Genomic DNA, 26,317 nt, shown 5'->3' with positions numbered 1-26,317 from the left:
TTTTTATAAATGACAAAAGGCACATCTGTCTCATTTTCGCTGTGGTATCGTGATACTACTCAGAACCATGATATTTTCATTGGTATCGTACAGTGGGTCCTAATTTTGGTACCGTGACAACACTAATCTGGAGGGTGTTCGTCTGCAAAAACTAATTAAAAACTAAACAACGATATTCGGTATTCGGTATTCGGCCAAGCGCTTAATATTATTCGGCTTCGGCTTCGGCCACAAATTTTCATTTCGGTGCATCTCTAGAAATGTTATTTGGCGACTTGAAAATTTGGGCTTTTTTTTGTACGGTTGGGTCATTTCCCCAAATTGTTAGTTACACTGTGTTCCGCTGAATTGGTTCCTTCTCCTTATCTAGTTGGTATTATTGAGATTGGCGGGGCACTAACAATCGGCTCGTCAAGCAGTTACTGATATGACAGACAAAACCAAATCACAATAAAGGTCATTCTAAACTAAGCCCTTTACAAAGCTTTCATCTGAAATTCAGACTTGTTTTTATGTTGATTTTGTTGTGTAAAAGACTTGGTGAAGACCAACTTTCATTATTGCAACCATGGATTAAAGTTTACTCATAAAACAGAAGAACAGAAGCACGTCACAGGACTCGTATATAGCCACAGAGCTACGTATATATGGGCGGATGTGAGGTTTTAATTGGGTTACTTAGTGTCAGTCAAATCTTGCCACTGAGTGTCGGGCATGTAGTGTATACTTAGTCTATCAGAGTTTCTTTTTTCTAAAAAGAGCTGCCTGCTGTGTCTTCGAATGGGGTTGATGTGAGGTCAATTCCTGAGCTGATAACTCAAAACTAACTAAAAAGCTAAAAAGCTATGTAGACCTGAATGTAAGAGCAGAATTGGGTGGTAATTGTAAGTTCTAATTCTAAAGTTTGATTATTGCAGCTTTAATAATGTCTTTAATGGGTTGACAAACAAAAAGAGTTGAAGTAATCAAGTATTAATAGGCCAAAGCTCTACATTTGCTAAAAGTACGTTGTTTACCTGAGCGTCGAGTATCAGTGCCACTTCACTCACATTTTGTCAAATGCTGTAATCTGCCTGCTGGTATAACAACAGACACAAGACTCATTCTCAGTAAAATGAGACGCATCAGAATGTCTGCATATCTCCCAGAGCTCCTACACAAACACACACTTAGAGCAAGCGGCGTGTATTAGCTATAATTTAATCAGGCTGGAACAGCGTCTGGGCTGCGGGTGGTTCTGATAACAACGACGTGGACGGCTCCTCGGAGAGCTCGTCATGTGGATTCAGGAGGTCTCCCGGCAGGCGCCTCTTTTGTTGGTGGGGAATGAGGGCTGATAAGCAGGGCACCAAAAATCACCCGTGGAGAATGAGGGGTGGGGGGACGGCGGCGGAGCAAGACAAAGGCTGTTAAATTTAACTGCCGAGGGCGTAAAGCCACACTCCAACTCTGATTGATTTCCTCCCCAAAGTCGATGATGTTCAACCAGTTACGGCTTGTAAAGAGACTGCCTCTGTCTCTCACTCTGTTTCTTTATCACTCTGTCTTTGTGTTTGCGTCCTCATCTGCAGTCCAACACACACACCGCCACTGCTCTGAGCAGTGCGAGTGTAGAACTGTGGCTCAACTGGGCCGTAACTCTGACCATTAACTTGCGTCTTGTTGAAATTACATTTACAAGAGCTCTTAAAATGCATCTTGGAGATACTGAACACTGAAATTCAGTTTTGCTCTCGCTTGCTAAACGGAGGTCAGAACACACACTGCTGCCTCTTCTAATATCTGCATGGAGGCAGACACAGAAGAAGACTTATTCATAGAGAGCTTTCTTGGATACTGCACAAACATTAACCTCCTTCCAGCCTGCAGATTTTAATATGAGCATTATGCAAGAGATAAAGTTTTTGCTTGGGTTTGTGCACTTTATTTCAGCTTCCCAGATGTTTGTGCAACATTTTGCTCACTTTTATTTATACTTGTATAAATGTATATTGTAATTATTATTTCCTGACTGTTTCTGTATGGATTTATGTTTAGTTTTGTGATATTTTGTTTGTGGAGTTTGTAGAACTACGATTGAATTGATATTTGAATGACTTAATTACGTGTAGGCTCTAAGGGTGTAACGTAACACAAACATCACGGTTCAGTTCATTGCCCAGTTTAGGAGTCATGGTTCATTGAGAGTTAGGTACAGTGGGGAAAAAACCCAAATACACATGTTTGTTTTTAATGATTTTGAACAGACAAAGTGCAAGAGCAGCAGTCAGTCAGTCCATCACTTCAAACTAAGAAAGCCATTTCTTTTTATTGGCTTTTTAGGGGGATACAAGGGGGTTTGTGAGAGGAATCAAACAACCTGGGATGTTGTGGTAACTGTACATATCTGTATATACAGTATATATCTTAGCTACTTAGCCAACGGGGTGGCCCCATAAAACTATTTCTTTAGATTATTTTTTGGGTGTTCTTACCTTTATTGATAGGACAGCTATAGATTAACAGGTGAGCTAGAGGTTGCCCTGGAAAGCCATTTCTGTACGGAACATGACATTGTGGATGAGGGAATGAGCATTTTCAAAGAGGAAAAGATCTCTCCCAAACTGTCACCCCAAAGTTGGATGCAAACTGTCTAAAATATCATTGTTTGTCGTCACACAAGATTTTTCGTAGTAGGAATCAAAAACTTCTAACAAGGACGAACAGCTACAGTATTTAAAAGTATCTGGACAGTAGTGTTCACCACATAGCGTACTTGTGTTGGACCTAATTCTTGATATTCACATGTTTTAAAAAGCACAGTTAAAACCTTGCCTTGCTTGCTGTTCTAACATCAGTATCTAGACAGACACTTTTGGACTGAAGCTGGAGTTCTGTTTCTACAGGATGCACATAGGCAAACATGCATGGGGTCACTTGAAGATGTTTCTTTTGTACTTGTACGAACAACTACTTTTATTTGGTCTCTGCTTTGGTGGTGGATCAGCCAGTCAACTTTCTTGACGCACAGGTTCACATCAGTCATGGAAAAGTAAAGATGCCACAGTATAAAAATACTCTGTTACAAGTGAAAGTCCTGTATTCAAAATCGTACTTATTTAAAAGTATAAAAGTATTAGCATCAAAATACACTTAAAGCAAAAGTAAGAGTACTCATTATGCAGAATGGCCCTTTCCAGAATCATATCTGTGATATTACTGGATTCTAATTGGTGATGCATGCTCATGTGCCTGCTGGGTAGTTTAATCTTAGTGTGTCATAATTTGTAGTTGATTTATCTTTTGAATTATTAATCTGAATCTGCAAAGTAACTAAAGCTTTCAAATAAATGTAGTGGAGTAGAAAGTACAATATTGGCTTCCAAAATGTAGTAGAAGTATAAAGTAGCCTGAAATGAAGATACTTAGGTTCGTACAAGTTCCTCAAAACTGTACTTAGCCCACAGAACATTACACCACTGGTCTGCATAACACATTGTTGAGATTTGGAAGTTGTGTGTGTTGGCACTGCGAGCCCCTGTCATCTGTTACCCATAATGCCCTTCTTTGCGTAGGTTCTCAGAGACGTGTGTCACAGAAAAGCATAATTCCAGTTTAATATGTTACTACCCAAGCTGCAATTTCTTTACTATTGGACTCACATGCAGAAGTTATTTATCTGTTTATGCAGCTCATCTGTATGCAGTCTAAAAATGTTTGCCCAGATATGTCTCAGTCCACCTCAGTACGTGATCTCAATGCATCTTTGGTGCATATCTTCCTGGAATTTCTGCCTTTTGTGAATAAAATCCCATTACAGTCTAACTTTCAAAGATCCTGTTACAGGAAAAGTTCACCCCAAAATCAAAAGTACATATTTTTCATCTCACCTCTCATGCTATTTATCCATCTAATTTGTTTCTTTCCGAGTTGTTGAGTTGGTGCATCTCCTGTTAGCTCATCTGGCAACACTGAGCTAGCTAATGTTACAGCTCAGCTGAGGAGGATGCCATTAATGTTTACATCTCACGCTGTCATGAGTGGGTTCATGTTTTTGCGGTGATTCGGTTGGTGGGTGTAGTTTGGAAGAAAGAAAATAGTTCCTACGTGAAACTGCTCACAACAAGGTCTGTGGATATCCGAAGTAACTGGGTCATGATTTCTGGAGAGACAAATTGCTGTTGAGTTTTTCAAGTGTATTTTTTGGGCGCTTTGAGCACCACAAGCCGAGTGCCATCTAGTTCCATTATATTTTAGAGAAGGCAGACATCTTGGCTGATATCCCCAACACTCAGCAACTCACACCAAAACAATCTAGATTGATAAATAGCACTACAGGTGAGAGAACAATCTAGATTGATAAATAGCACTACAGGTGAGAGGAAAAATATGTATTTGTGATTCTGGGGTGAACTGTCCGTTCCAATTTCTGGTGTAAAGTCGGTCCACTTGTTACTGGCCTGACTGCTGTTGTCCTGTGGGTGGCCTGAAAAGCAAGCCGAGCCACATCTCTGTAAATATAACTCAGTCTGACCACCTGGATTAGATTTCAAATGTTTTTATTTTCACCGGACCTCAGGTGACAAGATGTCACAACAAGTTTCACACTGTCTTTCCCTACCACATGCTGTCATGAAAACAGAGTAAACAACTTCCTGTTACTGGCTCGATGTGGCTCCCAGAGATGTTGGACATAGAATGTACTGTGGTCACTTTGTGCATGGTAGCATCTTTACTGTGACAACCACAGCGTGCAGATGATTATTTTGTCTAAATGCACCAGTCTGAATGTAATCTGTTATGAGTTATGGCAAGGATATCTGACATTAAAAGGTCTGAAATGTTACAGTGTGTTAAAGTCATCCTTACTGTTTGTGTTCTCTGGTTATAAACTGAGTGTGTCTGTCTGTGCAGGGAGAATGAGGTCCTGAAGGTCCAGTTGAAGAAGTATGTGGGGGCGGTGCAGATGCTGAAGAGAGAGGGGAGCCAGGGCAATGATGGTAAACCACACGCACACATACACACACACGCACACACACTCTCCATCATTATGACCTGAAATTAGATTTCATATCTGTGTCCCAGTCCATCTATTTTGCTCTCAAACAGAAATGCTTATAGATGAGAAATAAGGTCATCAGTTTCCTCCACATCCCAGATCAGTTCAGATGCATTTCTCAGGGGCTCTGATGACTAACCTACCTTTTCACGGTGCGAACCCTTCTCTCACCCTGACTTATCCTTCCTTTTAGTTTTTGCGTAGATTTGATAACTTTGACTTTGTTTTCGTGTTGCCGGGGGGATGTAAGCGGTCGCTCTGTGTAAAGACTGGCGAGATAAGCCCCAGCTGTATCAAAGGCAAATAAAATGAACATGGCAGATTATGGAGGGCCACATAATGGCTAATTGCATTTTGGGGGATAGAAAGGAGAGCGGTTATCTGTGACGCCCTGGAGGGTTTATGTGTTTGTGAGTTTTATTGTATGTTCTTTGTGAGACAGAGGTAAAGGGATACGTGGAACTTTGTAATATCAAGTTAATCATGTTTTATTTTCTTAAGAGGTCATAAGAACAAATAGCTATTTGGTGCTAAAAGCCTTTTTAATAACACAAGATAAATCCAGGGTAGAATTATTTATTTATTTAGGCGAAAGAATACATAGGAAGGAAAAATTCAGTTTTTGTCAGGATGCGATAAAAACACTGCAACACTGATGCATCAAACAGTGCAGGAAACAAGCTATGGCGAGTATGGTAGGTCAAAATTGATATTGACATTGGGCGTGAACAGTTATGTAAGGTCAGGTGATATAGATAAAATCCTTTTGCACATAATGTGTGCGTTGAAATGACATGGCAAAAACTTTATGTCATCATAAATGAAAATGAAAATAAAATCAGTCACTCACTACATATGAGGGCTGGGTATCATTCAAAACATTTACAATACCAGTATCCATACGGTGATACTAATACCCATTAAGTACTCCTTTAATACCTTTTTTTTCGACTTTATGTGATACCCAATATGTGAATTGAAGCATTCAGTTGTGTAAAATGCCACCAGACACCACAGGCATAAAGTAAAGCCATACTTTCAAACATTTTGATTTGCTCTCTGCAGGCTGAGCTGCCAACTCCGTAAATACACAACACTCAACTGTATGGCTTGTAGCTGCTGTGGCAGTAGGCCAATCACACGTCACATTCAAATGAGGAATGCTTGCAGTGATTGGCTGCCAGCAACACCGTACAAGGTGTACATGGTGTATCCTGCCTCTCGCCCAATGTCAGCTGGGATAGGCCCCAACTGAACAGAACCAGGTGATTCCTGATTGAAGGTTTACCAGCTGAATATAGGCAAAACTATTGTGCCAGTTACTAGCTGGCAGCTAAGATGACACAATATTTAACAACTTTCATCTCAGAATTTAAGGAGGTGCATTTCATCAGCCTCCTCAGAGGAGAAATTGATGTCAAGCCTTCATCAATCTCCCAGTAAAATACAGTACAAGGAGTGACAAGGTGTTTCTGGGATTAGCAATTATGATGTAATTATTTGTATTTAACTTGTAGTGGTTCACAATTCAGTTCAGTTCAATTCAAGACAAGTCAAGTCAAGTCAAGTCAAGTCAAGTCAAGTCAAGTCAAGTCAAGTCAAGTCAATTGAGCTTTATTTATCCCAAAGGAAATTCTTGTGCCAGAGAATGCTTCAAATCACAGTAACACTAAGTACCAGTACTACATTTTTAACGATTGACAACTGGTAGCAACCAGACACCCAGTGGACTGCCCGGGTCAGGGTCGATCACTGGGCCCAGTTCTAGAACAATAGAGTTTTCAATATCTAGAAAAATATACAAATATACAAGATAAAAGTGACACTACAAAAACAAAATAATCTCATAACTGTCCAACAGTGACTGTCATATCACCCAACCATGCTGTGATGATAGTTTGGGTCATCATTTTCTCATGTCTTCCACATAAGTTTGGTTAAATGTACAGTTTTGCTCCAAGCTTGTCTGATGCTCTGACTGCTCATGTTTGTTCCTAGATGAATAAAGGTGAATGCAATGGTATTATAGATTCAGGGAATGATGGCTGAAATAACTAAAACAAGATGCAATTAGTATGAAAGTGGACTTCCCATTTAACGTGCAAATTCACTACCAACCAATGTCCAAAAAGCTGGGTCAGTGCTTTTTTTTACCTTCTTTTAGAGTCAGTTATTGTTCTCAGGTGCGTCGTCAACCCCCACTTGTTAACTAAGTGTAAGCCTGTGCATCTTCATCATGTTTAAAACATCACAACCGCCTCACATTTCACTCCTGTGGTTCCCAGCAATTACTGTGTTCAGGCTGTCAAACACGGCCACCTGGCCCGCTGACACTGGAGAGCACGGCCAGGAGAAACACTGAAGGGAGATGATTAGAGGTAGAGATGGTGATTCCCTCACACGTGAAAAGCCATATATATAATTAGGAAATAACCAGAATGTAAAGTCTTAACAAATCTGCTCTGGTGTGGTTTGTCATCAGGACATCGATCATGAGTTTGTAGCTCTCCTCTTGTTTGTTTTTTGCCCTTCTTGTTTTACCGCCACTCATTATCCCTCTTCCTCATGTTGACTTTTTACTCTCCCATCATTTGTACCCTTTTCCCCTCTTCCTTTTTCACCCCTCCTTCATCCCTCTTGTCTTTCCCTCTCCTTCCATCCCCTGCTCCCCTCATCCCGACAGGCGTAGTAATTCCCTCTCCACAGCGGCGTCTAAATGATTTCATCCTCCCTCGCCTCTGTCTTCTCCTGCTAATGATGTGCCTCGTTCCATCATGCTTTGATGATGACTACCACAGTCTGCTGGTGTGTGTGAGTGTGTGTGTGTGTGTGTGTGTGTGTGTGTGTGTGTGTGTGTGTGTGTGTGTGTGTGTGTGTGTGTATAGGGAGTAGAGGAGGAGGAATAATGTGTGAGCAGTTTAGGGGGAGCAAAAATCAGGGTAAAAAAAAAAAAAAAAAAGATGGATGAATTTATACGCAAGCGCCCCTTTTTCATGTGCTGTCAGTACGCGTTCCCCGGGATCAGTGCGATGCCTTTTTGAAACCCCTCCTGTCTAATGATAGCGCTGCAGACGTGGTCTCTTGAACGCTCCTCAGGCGCTGTCAGCCCCACTGACATCCCACAAAAGACGGTTCTTCTTTCTACTGTTTCAGAAGAGTGATAATTATTGTTGCATGATGTCGTCAATCTCTGTTCATTTGGGGGATTTCCCCTCTCCTCTCGAAATTTGCATATCTTTATATCAACGTATATTACAATACTGCAGGAACGCGTACTGCATATGTCCCTATAGTAGACGACAGGGTGTACTTATACTTTACATGTCACATTAGCGTAGCTCCAATTTGTGTACCGTCAAAGTGAACATATAAGTGCTCCAGTTAGGTGTGTGTACGTACATGTGTGTCTATGTGCACTAGTGTATGTCATTAAGAGAAACCATTAGCCGAACCCCAGAGGACTTGTAGTGTTACAGTGACAGTCATGTTTACTGTAAAGCAGAATTAGATGAAGAGAAATCTCCAGGGAGAGACACAGAGCAGCCCATGTAGAATTATCACACCCACACTAACCCAGTTTTACACAGTTCCCATGGCTCTTGAAGATTCTTGAAGATTTGCACAAACATAATAAGTCTGAACAAGTTTTTGAGCGTATATCGGTGGCCTTGAAAGAGCGGCATAGAGTATGCAAGTCACCTGCACACCTGCAGTATTCACTATATCTGTACAGATGTTTGCAGGAGGTCAGAGCTTTGCAGTGCATTTGGAATTAACTCTCCTCAGTGCAATCTGACATCATTAGCGCAAGTTAGTGTGCGCTTTGGTTTTAAAGCTTTTGTCATGTGACACAATCAACAACAGTAAAATACAATCTTTCAACAGATGCTGTGTGTTTGCAACCAGTTTCATCATGTTGCCCTGGCTCATGCATCTTTCCCTGTCTGGGACCCAATCCAAGACGGACCTGTTGAAAATCTACCCCGAACCTGACACGCATGAGTTCACTTTCAAAAACTTAGAGTGCCAAAGTGAGTGCAGTCAGACTGACTTTGAATACACCCAAGGATAAGAAGTAGACAAGTGCAATCAAGTAAAATAAACCCAACTAGAGAAAACTCCAATGATAGTGATGACGCATGTAATCAGAGCTGAGAGCAGGTATGCTTGAATCCACTTGGGATGTGGTTCACAGTGGGATCCTACTCGACCCCATTTAAGCGGAAACAGACCGCTTTTCCCCCCTAGTGTTTCCAAGTGGTAATGTTGCTGGTGCCGCTGTTGTTAAGACAACTGGATCGCTTTCTGTTTTCCCTCAGAGCTTAGCAGCTACAGGATTTTGTTTCAGTTGTTCCGCCATCCACCATTTCTGCCACTGCATTTAGTTACTGCGAAGGCACTATCATCTTCCTGTTTTTGTTGCACAGTGGTTGACGCACTTCCTTTGCGCTGTAAATCAAGCCTACATTTTCCCACAAGATTGCACCCTGTGGCAGACAGAATTGCATACAGAAAGCAAGGCTACGTAAACTCCAGTCGTATCATTATTATAGCCATTGCATTGTGTAATCAACATTTACTTTGTGGGTTGAGTCATACTAGGAAATGATTGGACCTGTGAAGACCTCTACTCCAATTATCAGTGATTTACATCTTCAGGAGAACTTTGTGATGGACTTTTGATCAACATCATGCCATACAATTAAAACAGGTAGGGTGGGTTGGGGAGACAAGGACTCTTGCAATTGCACTTGATGCAAGAACCTGTTTGATCACATGTTGGTTGCTGTTAGCATAAATATTGCTGTTTTCTGAGCTACAGTAATTCTTTTTTAAGATTTTTTTGGCATTATTGCCTTTATTAGATAGAAAGGTCTAGCATGAAATGGTCTAGCGAGAGGGGATGACATGCAGCAAAGGGCTGGAGTTGGAATTGAACCTGCAGCTGCTGTGGCAAGGACATAGCCTTTGTACATGGGGCTCCTGCTCTACCAGGTGAGCTAGCGTGTTCCCCAGAGCTACAATCATTCTGACCTTGTCCAAAGTCACCTAACCTTAGCTCTGTTTGTCCATGCAATAGAGGCTGCACATTGGAAAACCCTATTGATTTTCATGGTGTGTCTGATATGTGCTACAAGCATTATTAAAAGATGTTACAGTATGGTCAGTGGACCTGAATTTTCTGGTCAAAGCTATTCGACATCCTCAAGTGTAGCAGAACCAAGGAGAGAGGTGGTCAAGGAAGAAAAGGTGTAAAAAAAGGTAACAAGCTCTTGAAATCCTGGTACACACCACAAGACAGAAAATTATAAGGGTTGCAACTTTGTTATTTTTTAATTTTTTGATTAGTCTGTAATATGTCAGATGAAAAATCACAATCTTCCGGAGCCCCAGGTGACTTCTTCAAATGTCTTGTTTCGGCATTCAGTCTAAAACCTTAAGACAATGAAATTTACAGTGACATAAAACAGTATGGAGGGGGTATGTTGAAGTGAATGTTGCAGCTCTGGATGTATAGCTCACTTTGAAAAAGACGGGTTCAAGTGGTGGCAGTCCATTGACTTAAGCCTGGTTAGTGTATGAGAAGCAGTAAAGGTTCAGGGCTGCACGACTCGAGATGGAGCACTTTTGTCTGAAGCCAATTGGTGCAATGATAGAGGGCTGGGGTTGGAAACAAGGGCACTGACTGGATAAGAAAACATTGGTTTTCCTGGAGAACCTGTGCTGTCTTAGTCCTCAGTGGAAGCTCTTTGTCTCTCGAGACATAATGTTTTAAGACGTTTCATTCTCCCAGGGGGAGGTTTAATGGCTCACTGGTTGACCGGCTGCTGTTTGACTGACCGCTTTACCCGGGGGATTGAGTCCCCGGGGGATAGACTCCAAACCGGGGGAAACGGGTTTCACCTCCTCCCTCTGAGATGCCTGATCGCTTCACGCGGTCAGCTGAAATTGGCCTGCCGTGCTGTATATAAAAAAGATTGGCCTGCCAGTGGCAGGATAGGGATCAGGAGTTATTAACCTGTTAAGTGCTGGCTGGGCACGCAGAGGACACTCGAGGAGATCGATAGCGGGTCAGAGGGCAGTTAGTCCGGCAAGATGGAATTCCCTCTCCTCCATTTTCTTGTCAAGAGCTCTTTGATACCTCTATTTCCTCTCATTTTTATCCAGACAGCCCATTATTCCTTTACATTAATGCTCTTTCCCCGTAGAAACAGTGAAAATGGAAAGGAGTGACCTTAAGGTATAAAAGGAAAATTGACCATGGGGGTTAGCTTTGTGTGTTTTAACTATTGCATTCTTTTTTGTAGCTTTAAAATAATATTAAAAACATGCCAGTCAAACTAAACCCCTCCTGTTTACCCCCTGCTAACTGTGTTTTCCCAGCCAGAATTAGATGTGAACCTGCGCTTCGATTCATTTTGCTTTTTGCCTGTCACTGCGTACGTGTTTAATTTGTCCATAAATAAATCTGCCGCGGACGGCAGCTTATTCATCTCCAATAAGGAAATGGATTACATGGCCGTTTAAAACCCAATAAGCATCCCCTTGCTGCGCCTTGGTCTCTCCTGCTTCCTCTCGACAGCCAGTGGCCTAATGAGTGAATGAGAGGCATTTGTCACCGCTGCCTGGCCTAATAGGAGTGTGTAACTTATTCATTACACACATAGATCTGCATTTATCGTCCCTCTGTGTGCTCCGCTTTGCCCTTGTAGGGCCTCGGGGAGGTCAGGGAACCTGCTGCGAGGTGTCAGCTGTGTGTGTGTGTGTGTGTGTGTGTTTGTTTATATGCACAAGCCTCCCTTCGTATGCATAAAAGTGTGAAGTTGTGCTAGCATGTTAATAAAAAACTTTGTGTGTAGTTTTGTTGAAGCAACAATATGTTGTGTATGTGTGTGTATATGGAGGTGGATTTTAATTACTTGTTAACTCATGAGTATCAGAGTATGTTCAGGAGTTAGTGTGAGAAAAGCAGGTCATGGTGGCGACGGTTGGGGGGGTCATTATTAAGGAAATGTGTGTAGGTATGTGTTTTGTCAGGACAAATGTGCATAAGTGTGCACATTCATGTATTGCATCAGTGTTAATTGTCATTTTGTGGATGAGTCCCATGTCCCGCCGAGTGAGTGAAGGTGAGACAAAGTGTGTACGGACGCGTGTGTGAGGCCTAAATTAAACTGTGCATTAGCGGCTGTAGGTGGGTATGAAACTGTTGTAACTGGTGTGTAAGTGGTTTATGTTATGAAGTTATTTACGTCCCAGTAGGCCGACTGTAAAAGAGCAAATGATGAGTCACTCTCTATGTGAGTTGAGCTTAATTGTGCCCACACGTTTTAGCCGCAGATCATAACAGCTCACATTGTTTAGCCTCTCAGGTCTTAATCCAACAGATTGGGCATGTTTACCAGCTCAAAGGTGTGAGGGACTTTCATTTGTTCAGCGGAGGGTGGTCTGTCTGTGTACATATATGACAATGAATGCAACAGATACTGTTTATTTACCTGGCACAAGAGAGGTGACGCCACATATTGTTTGTCCCAGGTGGGGCCAGGTGGTCACCGCGTGTTGGCTTCTGCAGCGTCATATCTCGCAGGTTTCCATGTGGGCACAGCAGGGGTGTGTGACAGATTTCATCACCTGGACTGATCGGTGTTAATGAACATTTTAATCATCTCGCTGAACGCCAGAGCCTGCTGGGTGTCATCTCGTCCACCTTTTCCCAGAGATAAATATGGAAAAATGCGGCTGAGGAGGGAAAGCACTCCAGCGGGGTGTAGATTCCCATCTGATGTATCTTTTGGCTCTCATGCAACCAGTGGGTAGCATTTGTTTGACTTTACTGCCTTTTTGTCACAGTACTTGGTAACATAAACATTGCATATCTCCAAAATAAAGATATAAATAAACCTGCTTTTCATATAACAGTAAAATTCAAGTCCTTATTTATACTCTCTGCCACTAAATCAGTGGTTTCCCAACACTTTTGCTGTCCTTCATAAGATTTTAGTATTTTCACAGACTCAGGGTTGGTTGACTTAGGTCGCATTCACACTGGCACCATTTGGTTCACTTTAAATGAACCCTGGTCCTCTGCCATGGATAGTTCGGTTCGTTTGGAGTGGTGTGAATGCTCATTCGAGCTCTGTTGCCGACTAAACGAGCGAACCCTAGTCCGCTTGAAAACTGGGAGTCTTGGTTCACTTGCAAGTGAACCCTGGTGCGGTTCGCTTACAGTGGGAAATGCAAACGGACTATCCGGCGAACCAAAGAGAGGAAGTGAACTAAAGAGAGGAAGTGACGTAGAGCGCAAAAAGTGCGGTGTGAAAGTGAACCGAACCAAATGAAGGTGTGAAATTTTTCGGCATTCCTCGTCCAATCGAACCGAGACCCCCAGACTATCCTGGTGTGAATGCACCCTTAGACTGTATCAGAGGTGTATCAGCGTTTGTTTGAGATTGATTTGATTACAAATCTCTCCATTGCTTGCTCTGATACTCTTTGTACCTGGAAAAATCACAAGCCAGAAAGCATTGTAACCTTACAATGACACCAGGCTACCATGAGATGTCATATCACTGGCTGCTGCATATTTAAAATGGGTTTTTAATATGATAATTTTGGTCTTTGTTTGCTCTTTTCTTTTGATATGCAGTGTAATGTTGGCTCATCCTTTAAACATCCACTTTGGGAACCACTGCACTAAATGATGTAACACAGGCAGAGACAAAAGGTTTGTAGTTTTATGCTTCTAACAGGAGCAGCTTATGGGAATGGGTAGAGTAAAGTGGGTTGACAAGACGACGATTGATGGCTTTACAGAGCTAGAAAAGAACGCCACCTAAAGTAACTTCATCTACAAAAAAAACCAAAACCCAGTCAAGTAGATGTCACAGTTTTTATCTGTTGATCTGTTGTAAGAGGGATCAGCAGTGCAAGAAACATCCCAGCAATACCTCAGAATTTAAAGATGCCACAAAAACACAAAAAGCAAGAAATTCCACTCTGCAACAGGCAGCACTGTGTAAACTGTAGGATTGAAATCAGCGTCACGATATTAATAATATGCCAGCATCAGGTGGCTTTATTGACATTAAAAGCAGGACCTTTGGTCACATTATAACAGGAGGTTGTAACCTCTACTGTTCAAAGGTTGTCTCTGGGCTCGGATCTCTCTCTCACTGTCTCACGGCTGATGACCTTCAACTCTACCTTGCCTCAGGCGATGATGTTATCTGTTTCTGGAGCTAATGTGGCCTCTAGTCCAGGGACTTTGCCATTTTTAAACCATAAAATTGTCATATTGACGTATTAACAAGCAGAAAAGGGATAAAAGATATGAATTTTTAGGTAGTTACTTTAGCTGTAGCTGTCACTTTACCTTACCATTTGCAATTATTACCACAAATTTATGTTGCTTTATTTCAAATTGTATATATGTTACATTTTTCCCTGTATTTTAACTTGCACTATTTCATGTCAGTGATTGTAGTTTTTCTACTATTGTGATTTTCTTTATAAATATTCTATGAGACCGTTGTTACAATGAGCCTGAGATCTACGGTTTTCATGGCCAACAGTGTTTTGTCTGTAATTGTTGTGCATATGACAATAAATAATTTGAAACTTGAAACATAGTTGGAAGAGGGAGAAATACAGCAGGTGTTTTCCCCCACAAAAAAAATGTAGTGTAGTGCAAAGACACTGCAAAGACAGTTGCCGTGGGCGGATTGTGAAATAATGGGTTCCTGGGTGCAGACATGGAAAAGGCCCCCACCACCTCTTCCACATAGAAGCGCCTTTTTGTAGTCATTTTGCATCTCTTTGGAGTTGTTTAGTGTTTGCAGGTGAAGGCCCCTGAGACTTTGGGCCCCTGGGCCTGTGCTCTTTCATTAATCCATCCATTACAGTTGCACAGACATGAGCTGACTCGGAATATTGCCAAAGAAAAGTTTGGATTTTTTAAAAAGATTATTTCTGGGGCCCATTTGCCTTCATTATAGGACAGCTCAGGAATGACAGGATAGGGGGCAGAGAAAAGGGGGATGACACGCAGCAAAGGGCCACAGCATGGGATTGAACCTGCGTCCCTGCAAGGACTCTACCAGGTCAGCCAGAGGTTGCTCCACATTAGGGTCTTTAAGTCTGTGGGGGTATTCTGAAAATGGCGTGTCTGATGGTGTGACCTGGGACCCTTGCAGACGTGTCAAGCATAACTCAAGCATAAGACCTTGCCCGACTTCCTTCCCCATTGCCTGCACTTGAATGAAAACCCGAGAGCTGTCGGGGAGTCTGTCACTGTCTCAGTTTGTCCAAGTCCTTCTATGAATACATTTGCTGAAAGTCCCCTTGAATATAAACTATGTTCCTCACAATAGCCTCAACAGGTAAAAGTAAGTGAAAGCTAAGATCTCGCACTTGTTTCAACTATGAAATCATCTTCAAAAAGGGATCAGCGAAGAGCTTATAGAGGTACCGAGAGGATTTTCAAGCATTCAGCCGAGCCGAGGCATTGTGTGCAAAATTTGAGAGCAACTCAATTTGAGGAGGATGTTTCTAATATTTGTGCTCGCTCAATCCTCTTGAAGCTTTGTAATGGAGTGAGACGTCTGTCTCTGAGATGGGATTAAGTAAAGCGAGAGCTATGACTATGAGTCTGGAGACAGGGAAGACGGAGGCAGAGGAGGGGAGGGAGGGGAAGCCTTCAGGTGATGCATCTGGAGATTCACCTTTTCTCTTGCCTCAGGGTGTTTTGAATCCACACACTCATACACACACACACATGCCTCCAGGCCATTACTGTACCTGGTACACAAAGTCTCCACAAGTTGCATCCCCACCGTCCCGCAACCACACAGGTTAACGTGTGTGAGACTGGGTGTGTTTTGCAAAACCACCTCTAAACTAGCACAACACACAATCTCTCTTTTTAACATCTCCTCTTTCTCCCTCCTCCTCCTCCTCCTCTTCCCTTCTGCCTCCTTCCTCTATCTTGGGAGTGATTACATCTGGTCCCAGCTCGCCCGCCTGCCTCCTAGCCAGTGTAGTTTAGGAACTGATGCTGTATTAGCTCAGAGCCAGGCTAGCCAGTCTTTTGCTGCATGGCTGCCTGCGCTGATGATGATAACACAGCACAGACCTGCTTCAGCATTTCGGCGGGGCGGAGCGCGGGCTAAGCGGTCCGGGTTGTATAGACCAGATGTCGGGGACAGAGGGGCGACATGATGGCCGCTTGTCACGCCGGCTGTTGTTTTACTTTGACACATGTTTCTGCTGCGGCAGCGGGCGCGCGGCGGAGCTGCGAGGTGGTGTGACAGCCGGGTGTGTGTTTCACTAAGTACAGAAGGAGAATTTGAGGTTAAGTGTGTGTGTATGCTGAATCACAGAAGAGTGACTGCACACTTGTTTAAAGGGGGCGGTTTTTAATTACAACAGCAGCTGTATGTCGGGTACCTGCGGCAGTCCCACCGATTTTCACACCTCCTCTCACTGTTGTTGCAATGCACTCTGGGTAGGAGGTAGAGGCTTACAAGGATACTTCAGTGGCAGTGATGTCATTGGCTTGGTTGGACCGAGGGGGATATTAATCAGAGCTGATCGGTGCTCTGTGACAGCCAGCCTACGCAGCGTCCCACACACAGAGCTGATAATGAAATTGTAGGAGCATCTGTCTCTGTTGTCCTTTCCCCTGTTAGTGTTGTCTTCTCCTGCTTGTAAACACTGTGGTTGAACATGAGGACTGTTACAGGAAAGTTGTGGTTATTTCTCACCTTCTGCTTTTTATCTAGAAGAAGCAGCGTGTCATTTTGTTGCTTGAACTTAAAAGTATTCATATGTTTAATTTGAATCAGCGGCATCAGAAAAAAAAAGCCAAAACAAAAACAGACATCCACCAGTCAATTTAAAATGAACCGTAAATGAACTGCAGCAGATGTTGCCCACTTTTCAAAAGTAGGGTGTGAATAAATTAGTTTGAATGTGGATGGTAATGTTGATGTTTATGACTTCAGACAGCTGACATCAGTTCAATCCCTGTTATGTTAAATGTGTCTTTCTCTTTCATTTTCACAATTTGCGGTGCCAGGTGGAAAATATCAGAATGGGCTGAACATCTTCAAACGCACCGCTGGTGTTGCCTCTACTTTTTATTTTCCCTGACATCGTGATGGGCTGCTCTGATTAATTACCGCAAAGCGAATGCACTTTGTGATCAATCGTTCATTGTTAGTTGACAGATCGTGACGCATCTCGTCCCGTGATCAATTTAATTACTAGATGACTGTCAAAACAAATTCCTCACTCATTGAATATACGGCCTTTTTTGTTGTCATCCTGTTGATCTCCTTTGTCTCTCCAAAGGTTAATGTTATATTTCCTAAAATTGCAATAATTTCTTTTGATATTAATGGAAGCTGTCTTTATATTAGACAAGGAGCCTCCACTTTAACGTGCTTCAGGAAAACACAAGAACATTGATGTTAATGTATTTTTACAGTCTGCAGTTCTTAGGTATGAAGAAAAATATGACTAAGGGGTTACCTTTCAGTGTATTATGTACTAACTTGCGTAGTGCGTGAGTTTCCATAGGGTAGTGTGCACTTCCTCTTCTTCTTCCTTTTCTTCTTCTTCGTCTTCTTTGTCCTCTCCTTCATAATGGCATATTGTTACCTGACAGAGCATTACCTCCCACACTGGACTGGGATTGTTGCCCACAAAATTATCAGCTGGCTTGTTTTTTACATCAGAGCAACCGCAACTGCTGCAGATTCCTCAGCCACCATTTTCACAACTTTGTAGCTGCTACGTAGCCAAGATGGCGACCAATTTTCCACACTGAACTTTTTGATTGTTACGAATACACCATTCGGATACTCCTAGTGCACTGCATTTTGCCACACTTTTACATGGTGCCTTAAGATAAATGCTAATGCTTACTTGCTTACAGTGAGAATGCTATCATGCTGATGCATAGCAAGTATAAAGTTTACCAAGTTCACCATCTTTTGTTAGTGTATTAAAGTCCCACTGATTGTCACACACCTGAGTGCGTGAAATTTGTTCTCCGCATTTGACCCATCCCCTGAGGGAGCGGTGAGCAGCAGCGGTGCCACGTTTGGGAATTGTGGTGATCTAACCCCCCCAATTCCAACCCCTGATGCTGAGTGCCAAGCAGGGAGGCAATGGGTCCCATTTTTATAGTCTTTGGTATGACCCAGCCGGGGTCCACGACCCACGACCTCCCAGTCTCAGGGCGGACGCTCTACCTCTAGGCCACTGAGCTAGACTTACCTGGGTCCAGACCTTTAAATCCACGAGTTCAAGTTGACTGATTCATCTGGCATCGGGACATGAAACAGAGGTTTCTTGATAAAAATAAAAGACGATCCAGTGAGCGCTGCGGAGGGACTCGACTAGTCAATCAGTGCCTTGGGCAAGACTAATGCAGTTGTCAAGCTGTTGTCAGATGTTTTTTAAGCGAGCCCTCGAACCAATGAGAAGCAATAACAAGAGAAAAGACGGGCGCTTTAGACAAGATAGACACAGCTATCGAGGCTGTTCGTATTGTGTTTTACTTTGCTCCGCTCCACTCTTAAACCCTAGCAAAATGGGTATGTTGGCATGGCTATGGATTTGTGTGAACCTAACATGACGTTAGATTTAGTCGGATATGTTGGTCTCATATGATTGGTCGGGAAATGTTGAATCCCCCTCCACCACAGAAGAGTGGACGCAATGTCAGACTGAAAATGGAAACTAAGTGTAACAAGTTTGCAGTCCTGTCTGATATCAGGCAAATCACAAACCTAAGTATTGGACAAATAGGAATTTGACTTGGTAATAGTGAAAGTCAGAGAATCACGTACTTTTTCAAATTCAACCTGGGGGCTCAGTAATGTTTGTAATTTTCACTCAAAACCAGAAATGTCATCCTCATGGTGTTGCTAGAGGAAATGGGAGAGGATCACCAAAGGGATCAGGATTCATCCTCTCAGCACCATGGATACATGTACCAAATTTAATGGCAGGCCAACCAGTACTTTTTGATATTTCAGTCTGGATGCAGGAGGCGAACCAACCAACATCGCCATCCTTAGAGCCTCTAGTGTGGCTAAAAATGGAACATTTTGAGTGCTTTTGGGACTTCTCTGGAGAACGGCGGTCTCTGTAAATTCAAAGGGAAATAATTGTACAGTGACGTAAATCATGATTAGAAGTGACTGGTGTAATGGCAGGAACAAGGAAAATAATGCAAGTTTGAAAAGAAATAATCATCCTGTTCTTATCCAGAGTAATTTTCAGCGAGTACAGACCGATGAGCTTCCGTTCTTTGATCAGCGAGATTACAAGCAGACAGAATAAGGACTGCAAAGGTCAAACCTACAATGCCATGACAAATTGCTGCAACCAGAGCAGGTTCATGTAGCAGTGCTAAGAGTCGACTAAGTGCTAAGAAAATGGCAGAAAAAAAGAGCCACATAGAGAAAGACATTCCAATTTATTCTGCTCAGCAGCATTCCTGTAATGATAATAATAATAATAAATTTCGTTTGGAGTGCCTTTCAAGGAACCCAAGGATGCTGCACAACACAAAAGAATCATTCTTCTTGTCTCGTCTCAGATTGAGTTTCCAAACATGTGGGAGTAATCTGTTTTGAGTGATATGTCTCGGCTTGATTATGAGTTTTCTTTTTCTTTTTTGGAGCACTGCTGGGATTTGGATATGAATATTTAGAGTCTTACACAGATAACTATCCACGCTCGTTTGGAGCCTTTTCATTTCAAACCCCATGGAGCCTTTGAGAAGCCGCCGCAACTCTCTCCTGAATAAGTGCCACCAGCAACCCAGCAAATCTCTATCTCTTTATCGCTGCCTCGTAGCGTATTTCACCCCACCCCCCCACGCACTGAATCGCTGCTCCCTCTAAGACCCCCCCCACCCCCACCCCTTTATTTATGTGTGTGTGTTTGTGTGTTCAACTAATGTCTGAGTGTTTAGCTTGTTAATGTGCTATGTGATAAGAGCCCAGCTCTATAAACAACTTAATCCTGCATCTTATATGCCGGGGAGCACCGCTCTCTGCTCCTTCAAAGACCTGGAGGCTTAAGAGGAGAGGTGCAGGTGAGTGGGGGTAGGTGTGTGTATATGTGTGTGTGTGTGTGTGTGTGTGCGTGTGTGTTAAATGCTGTTTGGGAGGCTAAAGTAAAGGGAAACAAGAATTATTGCCTTGTGGTTGCATGCCTCCGTAAACCAGTCAAGTTGCAGTTACAGTTTATATCTATGTCTGTCCAGACTCATATTTAGCCATGATAAAAGACAACGCTTGAAATATTGCTGCAAAGAAACAGCTTATGCTAAATTGTGGATGCTTCACACACAGTTTCAACCCGGCAGTACAGAAGATCTATATATTTAGCTCAGTTTCAAGGTGGGCACCCAAAATTAGTGTCACCAAGTCAGTATCTGACCAAAGTTATGGCATTTAAAAATGGCCAGAAAAGTGTTTTTGCAGAACATTATAATCTCACAGGGAAGGTGACCTTTTACCTTTTGGACTTAAAACATCATTACTTCTTTATATCCAATTAGATATTTGTGTGAAGTTTTGTCACAATTGACATAGAATTCTTGAGTAATGGCCAAAAGCAGGTTTTTTTTAGGTCACAGTGACCTTGACCTTTGCCCCTTTGACCACCAAATTCTAATAAACTTTATTGTTGTGTCCAAGTGGACGTTAGTGCCAAATTTGAAGAAATTCCCTCAAGTTTGTCTTTAGATACTGCGTAAACGACAATGAGATAAACGCAAGGCCATGGTTACCTTGACCACCAAAATCTATTTAGTTGACTTTTGAGGTCAAGTGGACATTTGTGCCAAATTTGAAGAAATTCCATCAAAGTTTTAAGCGTAGGTTTTGATTATTTGTGCATGAGAATGGGACGTACGCACAGTCAACTTGATAACACGATGCCACCAGTGAACTGAAATTACAATACATTTTGGTCATAAGTTAGTATGTATGTCCTTAGTGTTTGTGTTAACTGGTTTTGGTCAAAATTGTAATTTTGTATGTAATCGTGAGAGTGTGCAGGAGCTGTTGATAACTCAGCAGGTGTTGAATTTACATGAACAAAAAGTAACAAGTGGTTATCAGGGCTAATTTTAGTAAGCTAGGCTAACTAGCTCCCAATTTCCAAGTGTAATACAAAATAAACAGCATGATGGGTCCTCCCAATAGTTGACCGTTGTAAAGGGACAGACGTCTTAATGGAATTGTTCACCTGAAAACAATATAAATTGTATATAGTACGCAGCTCCCTAGTCTCTCCATGGTTCCACAACAAAAATCTATCAAAAGGCGTTGAGGTGAACGGGGCACCTGAAAAATGAAAGCATATCAGTGTACACAGATGGACGCCAAATGAACAACAATAAAAAAGTTAAGAAACGTCTGAAAATCTTTTCTAAAAAGATTGTGGGCTCATGAATTCCAAACTTTTTTTATTTAGAAAAATCTTTCTTTTTAACGTTTATAAACCAAGCATTTTCTGGCTTATCCACCCGTGAAGGAATTTGTTGTGCGCATGTATAGTTGCGTTTGGATTTTGATGAGCCCACAAATGGATACAAGACACTTGGATAATGCTGCACAATGATTTTCAGAAAGTTTTCTGGATGTTTTATAGTGTTATTTTTTTCTCTGTCTTTTGTCCGGCTTCAGTCACAGTCTGTTTGCACTGATATGCTTTCATTTTTTGTCCAGTCTGCTCTCCTTAACACCGTTTATAAAACTTTTCTGGGAATCAGGAGTTGAGCACAATATGCAATACTATACATTTATACAATTTATATTGTTTTTGGGTTAACTATTTCTTTCAATAACTTTCATACTTAACCAGGGCTATGTATGCTTGTTGAAAGGAAGTCTTGTATCAGTGTTTATTGGCTGTAAAAAGCTGACATGTTCTGGTTGGTGCTTCTCCTAGCAGAGCTGGACCTCACATGTCTCAGATGCAGTGGAAAACGCCCACCCAGAGGCTTGAAACTTAGATGCTCTTTCCACAAATATGCCCAAAATGATTTTCTCCTCTCCTCTATGCACAAAAGCTGTAGTTTTGTCGACCAGTTTAAATGTACTGGAATTCAGTTAAAGACTTTTGGGAATGTTCGATATCGTCACGATCTCTGGTGCTTTAATGCCACTCTGCTATTATTCAGTGTCAATAACACTGGCGCTATGCAGTCTTTGTCAAACAGTTTCAATACATCGAACATCTAAACTTTAAAGCTTCTACCAAGTGTGCTCTTGAAATAGAATTAAACTTGCAGCACACATTTGCAGAAAGAATCAGTAGTGTGTAAAATTGAATATTGTATTAAATTGTCTTCAGCAACATCAGAGTAGTATTGACATGTCACTGCTCTTGACTATGCTGGAGGAGGGTACGGGGTGTAGGAGGATGATGAGGGATGCTGCGGAGCTTCTTACTCTGACGGCTTCCAGAAGCTCTTTTTATATTGGTCAAATACCTGTGCAGAGGATAAGGAGAGCTCTGAAGGCCTTTGCTGCACTTCCTCTCATTTCTTTTCCTTCCTCTGGGACGGGACACAGGCTTTACCGCTCTGTCCAACCAGCTGTACCACACCGGACCCGGAATACTGATGAAGAGGTGAAATGGTTCGTCTGCTGGGCAGCATATTCTGCAGCAGCACACGATTGAGGGAAGGGACGAGTCATTTACGGGTAATTTATGTTCTCCTTTGACTCTAACATGCGTCAAGGGTAATCAGATTCTAATTTGCGAGCTCAAGAATGAATAAAATCCAGGTGTAAATGCACCCAAGATGTATTGAAGATCGGGTTATCTACTCAGCTGCAGTGGATTTGACACGTCTGAAGGACATGATTGAGACAGAAGTAACAGTGCATTTTCTGTTAAAGTCAACAGCCAACATTTCGGTTTTGGACAGCCAACACTGATACATGATTCATCTGAGCCGCTTTAATCGTGGATCTGAATATATTCTGCTTTGAGTGTACTGTGAATATGATTGAGATAAATATAATTTTTTTTTGGCTCCAGCTGATTATGATATTAGTTTAAATCAACGGGTTTAGAGATGGTGGGGTTTTGAGATTAACTTGATCCGCGGTTTGTTTTTAGCATGACAATTAAGTCCATGTATTCTCGGGGTTCTAGTATTCAAAATTGAATTCTAATTTTTTTGCTTTCACATCTTGCTCCCATCTTACATCATCTGTGTTCACATTGACATGCATACAAATGCAAACAATCCTTTTTTCAGCTTCATAATTGCATTACAGATACCGTTATGAGATTGATGAAAAAACAACAACCTAAAAATAAGCATAGATATTCAAATTGTGTACACTCTAAAAAGTAAAAGTGCCTCTGGGAAACCACTGGGGATCCTCATATTGTAACCACATAAGGTTACAATGGACAAAGTCTTTACTTAAAAGCTTCACAGCCCCTGATGAGATGGCCATCAGTCTCAAATGCTGCCGGAGTCAAAGGAAGGAATAGTTTGATGTTTTTTGAAATACAATCATCAGCTGAAAACAGTGTCTGGAGATAACTTTAAAAACATATACCACTAATTATTACTGAATACAGGCCTGGAAATGTAAAATGTTAATACCTTGGACTACTTCTGAAAAACTTCAAAATTGTCTTGCTGAGCTCATTTGTCTTATATTTCCATGCCAAAAACACACAACAATGTGCTGGCTGTGCATCTCATCTCCCATTGTTGTGTGGCAGGTGCACTGCACACACTGTATGTTAAATTTGTTAACTGGGCAATGCTTCATATGAACTTTACACCACACACAAAAATCAAGTGAGCGTCACTTTCTGTCCACACTGAATCTGGTAAACATGTACTTTTGTTGTGTCATGTAAACAAACCACTTACCTATCAGCTGTGTGCTTAACTGCAGATGTAACCACTTAAAAGATTGATGAGTGCTTGCTATCTATCTAGGTTTGTACTTTTTAAACAGAAATCACATGTTTTATAGTGTGAATTTACTGGAAATGACGTAGCCAATATAGGCAAAAGCAAGAAGGTTGTTGTTAGCGATGATCATTTACCAGAAACTTTCCGTGTCTTTGCAGTCTCCCTCCAGCTGGTAGGTACCTTCTTTAGGTTTAATAAGTGAAATGAGGTTCGAACCCTGGGTGGGGAGCCCTTCTGTGCGAAGTTTGCGTGTTCTCCCTGTGTCAGCATGGGATTTCTGTGGGTACTCCGGCTTCCTCCCACAGTCCAAAGACATGCAGGTTAACTGGTGACTCTAACTTGGCCGTAGGTGTGAATGTGAGTGTGAATGGTTGTCTGTCTCTATGTGTCAGCCCTGTGATAGTCTGGCAAACCTGTCCAGGGTGTACCCTGCCTCTCGCCAAGTGTCAGCTGGGATAGGCTCCAGCCCCCCCACGACCCCTAACAGGAAAGTGGTTATGGAAAATGAACGATTGAATGAAGTGAAATGAGGAGGTCACATATAGATAAATCCTCTTTTCAACTTCAGGAATCAGCCCTTCCTCGTGGCCTTGTCCACTGAGGAGCAACAGGAATGAATAGAAAAGCTCAGCTCAAACCACAAGGTCTAGATTTGCCCTTAGTCATTAGGTCAAGGTCCACACAGTTTACTATATTCAGCGGAAATTTGACACGTTCGCGAGCCAAGTTGTGTTCCATTTTATGGAACTATGTACTATAACCACTGCTAGGCTGGGCCAGTGATTTAATGGAGTCTTAGAAAGTTAAAAGTTAGTAAGCTTTAGAGTTGCTGGTAGGTGTATTATTTTGTTGTTTTTTACCATTAGACAGAGCCTGACTAGCTGTTTCCCCCTGCCTCCAATCTTTACCCTAAGCTAACCTAATTGGCTACTGGCTGTAGCTTCATATTTAATGGACAGACATGAGAGTGCTGTTGATCTCCTCATCTAACTCTGAGCAAGAAAACAAAAAGGCATATTTCTCAAAATGTTGACTATTCTTTAGGTGCTTACTGGCTCTCATTAACAGCTATTAACTGTTAAGTAATGTATACAAAGTAATCCTCAAGTAATGTTGGATGTTAGATCCTGTAAGGACTCCAAAATAACCCATACAGGAGGTCTTCTCTACAAATGAGCTGCTTCAAGTGCTGTTACATTTTTACTTTATAATGAAAGAAATAATCAGACTCTTTCCCTTAGCTTGTTTTAGTTCCTTGTATGTAATTTCTACAGGCTTTCACAATTTTACACCACATCCGATGTAGACACTTTGGGTTCATTAATGTGAAATGTCGACTGAATTCAAAACCAAAAGCTTCATTATGGTGTTATCCTCTGCGTGCCCTCCTGCTACTGCCCGTCTTGTCTTTTAAATTGGAAAACTCCGCTGCGCTGATTAAAATGAGTCCTCAAGAATTAGCATGTTCCCAGCACTTCATATACATGCAAAACTCATGGCATCTTTTTATCTTGGAACGAGAACAAAACTGCTGAAAGATGAAGAAAAAATGACTTTCTACAACATAATGAAGATAACTCACTTGGAGAATCCACTTAGTGAGAAAAGTTTTTTTTTTTTTTTTCCTTCAGAGCATTTTTTGGAGTTTTTCCCTCGGTGAATCCCACTGTGCTGCAGCCAACTCAAAGAAATGCTTGTTTTGTAAAAGTCCTTTGGAGTCTGGATCAAAAGCATTTTCATAGCAACTCAATCTGTGATTGAAATATTTAACGCTGGCACCGAGCCTCGCGCGATTGCTTTCTCTCTCACGCCGCCTCTTTCTTCACTCACTATCATTTCCTTCACGTTTCGTTCCTCCTCAGCTGTCCCTCTGCCTCTTATCCTCACTCGCTCACGTTTATTCTCTTCCTCACAACCTAAGGTGTTGTATTAATAATCCACACTAATGCAGAGTGGATATGGAGATATATATAAGAGGCTCTATGTATATTTGATCGTCTTCCAGACCTTTGACCTCACGTAGACAGCAGCTGTAGCAGCTGGCATCGGAGCTGCTGCCATATCTGAGCTGCTGAAAAAATAATGGAAGTATTTGTAGAAAAAAAAAAAAAACGGAAACACAAAAGTACACTTTAGAGAGTCTTTGCTGCACTCTGCGTCCCTTTCATCCTCCTGCATGTGTGAGAAGCTTCTGAAGTGCTGTTTTTTTTCTTCTTCTCTCCTCGTTGTGTAAATATGAATATGGAACGAAGTGTCAGGATGTTTTTTTTGGGGGGGGGGGGGGGGGGGGGGGGGGGGGG

General features: G+C 42.0%; 1 protein-coding gene across 1 annotated transcript in view; it reads left to right on the top strand.

Moving 5' to 3' along the window:
• The window catches only part of snx29 (sorting nexin 29), a 199,311-nt gene that overhangs the window by 41,847 nt on the left and 131,147 nt on the right, over positions 1 to 26,317 (top strand). The window contains exon 14 of the mRNA XM_050060227.1: positions 4,894 to 4,979. Within this exon, the coding sequence (XP_049916184.1) occupies positions 4,894 to 4,979 (86 nt within the window). The remainder of the gene's footprint in view (positions 1 to 4,893; positions 4,980 to 26,317) is intronic.

Source organism: Epinephelus moara, chromosome 13 (genome assembly GCF_006386435.1).
Source record: "Epinephelus moara isolate mb chromosome 13, YSFRI_EMoa_1.0, whole genome shotgun sequence".
Lineage (NCBI taxonomy): Eukaryota > Metazoa > Chordata > Actinopteri > Perciformes > Serranidae > Epinephelus > Epinephelus moara.
The sequence above is the reverse complement of the archived record's forward strand: the minus strand, read 5'-3'. Positions and strand labels throughout refer to the sequence as shown.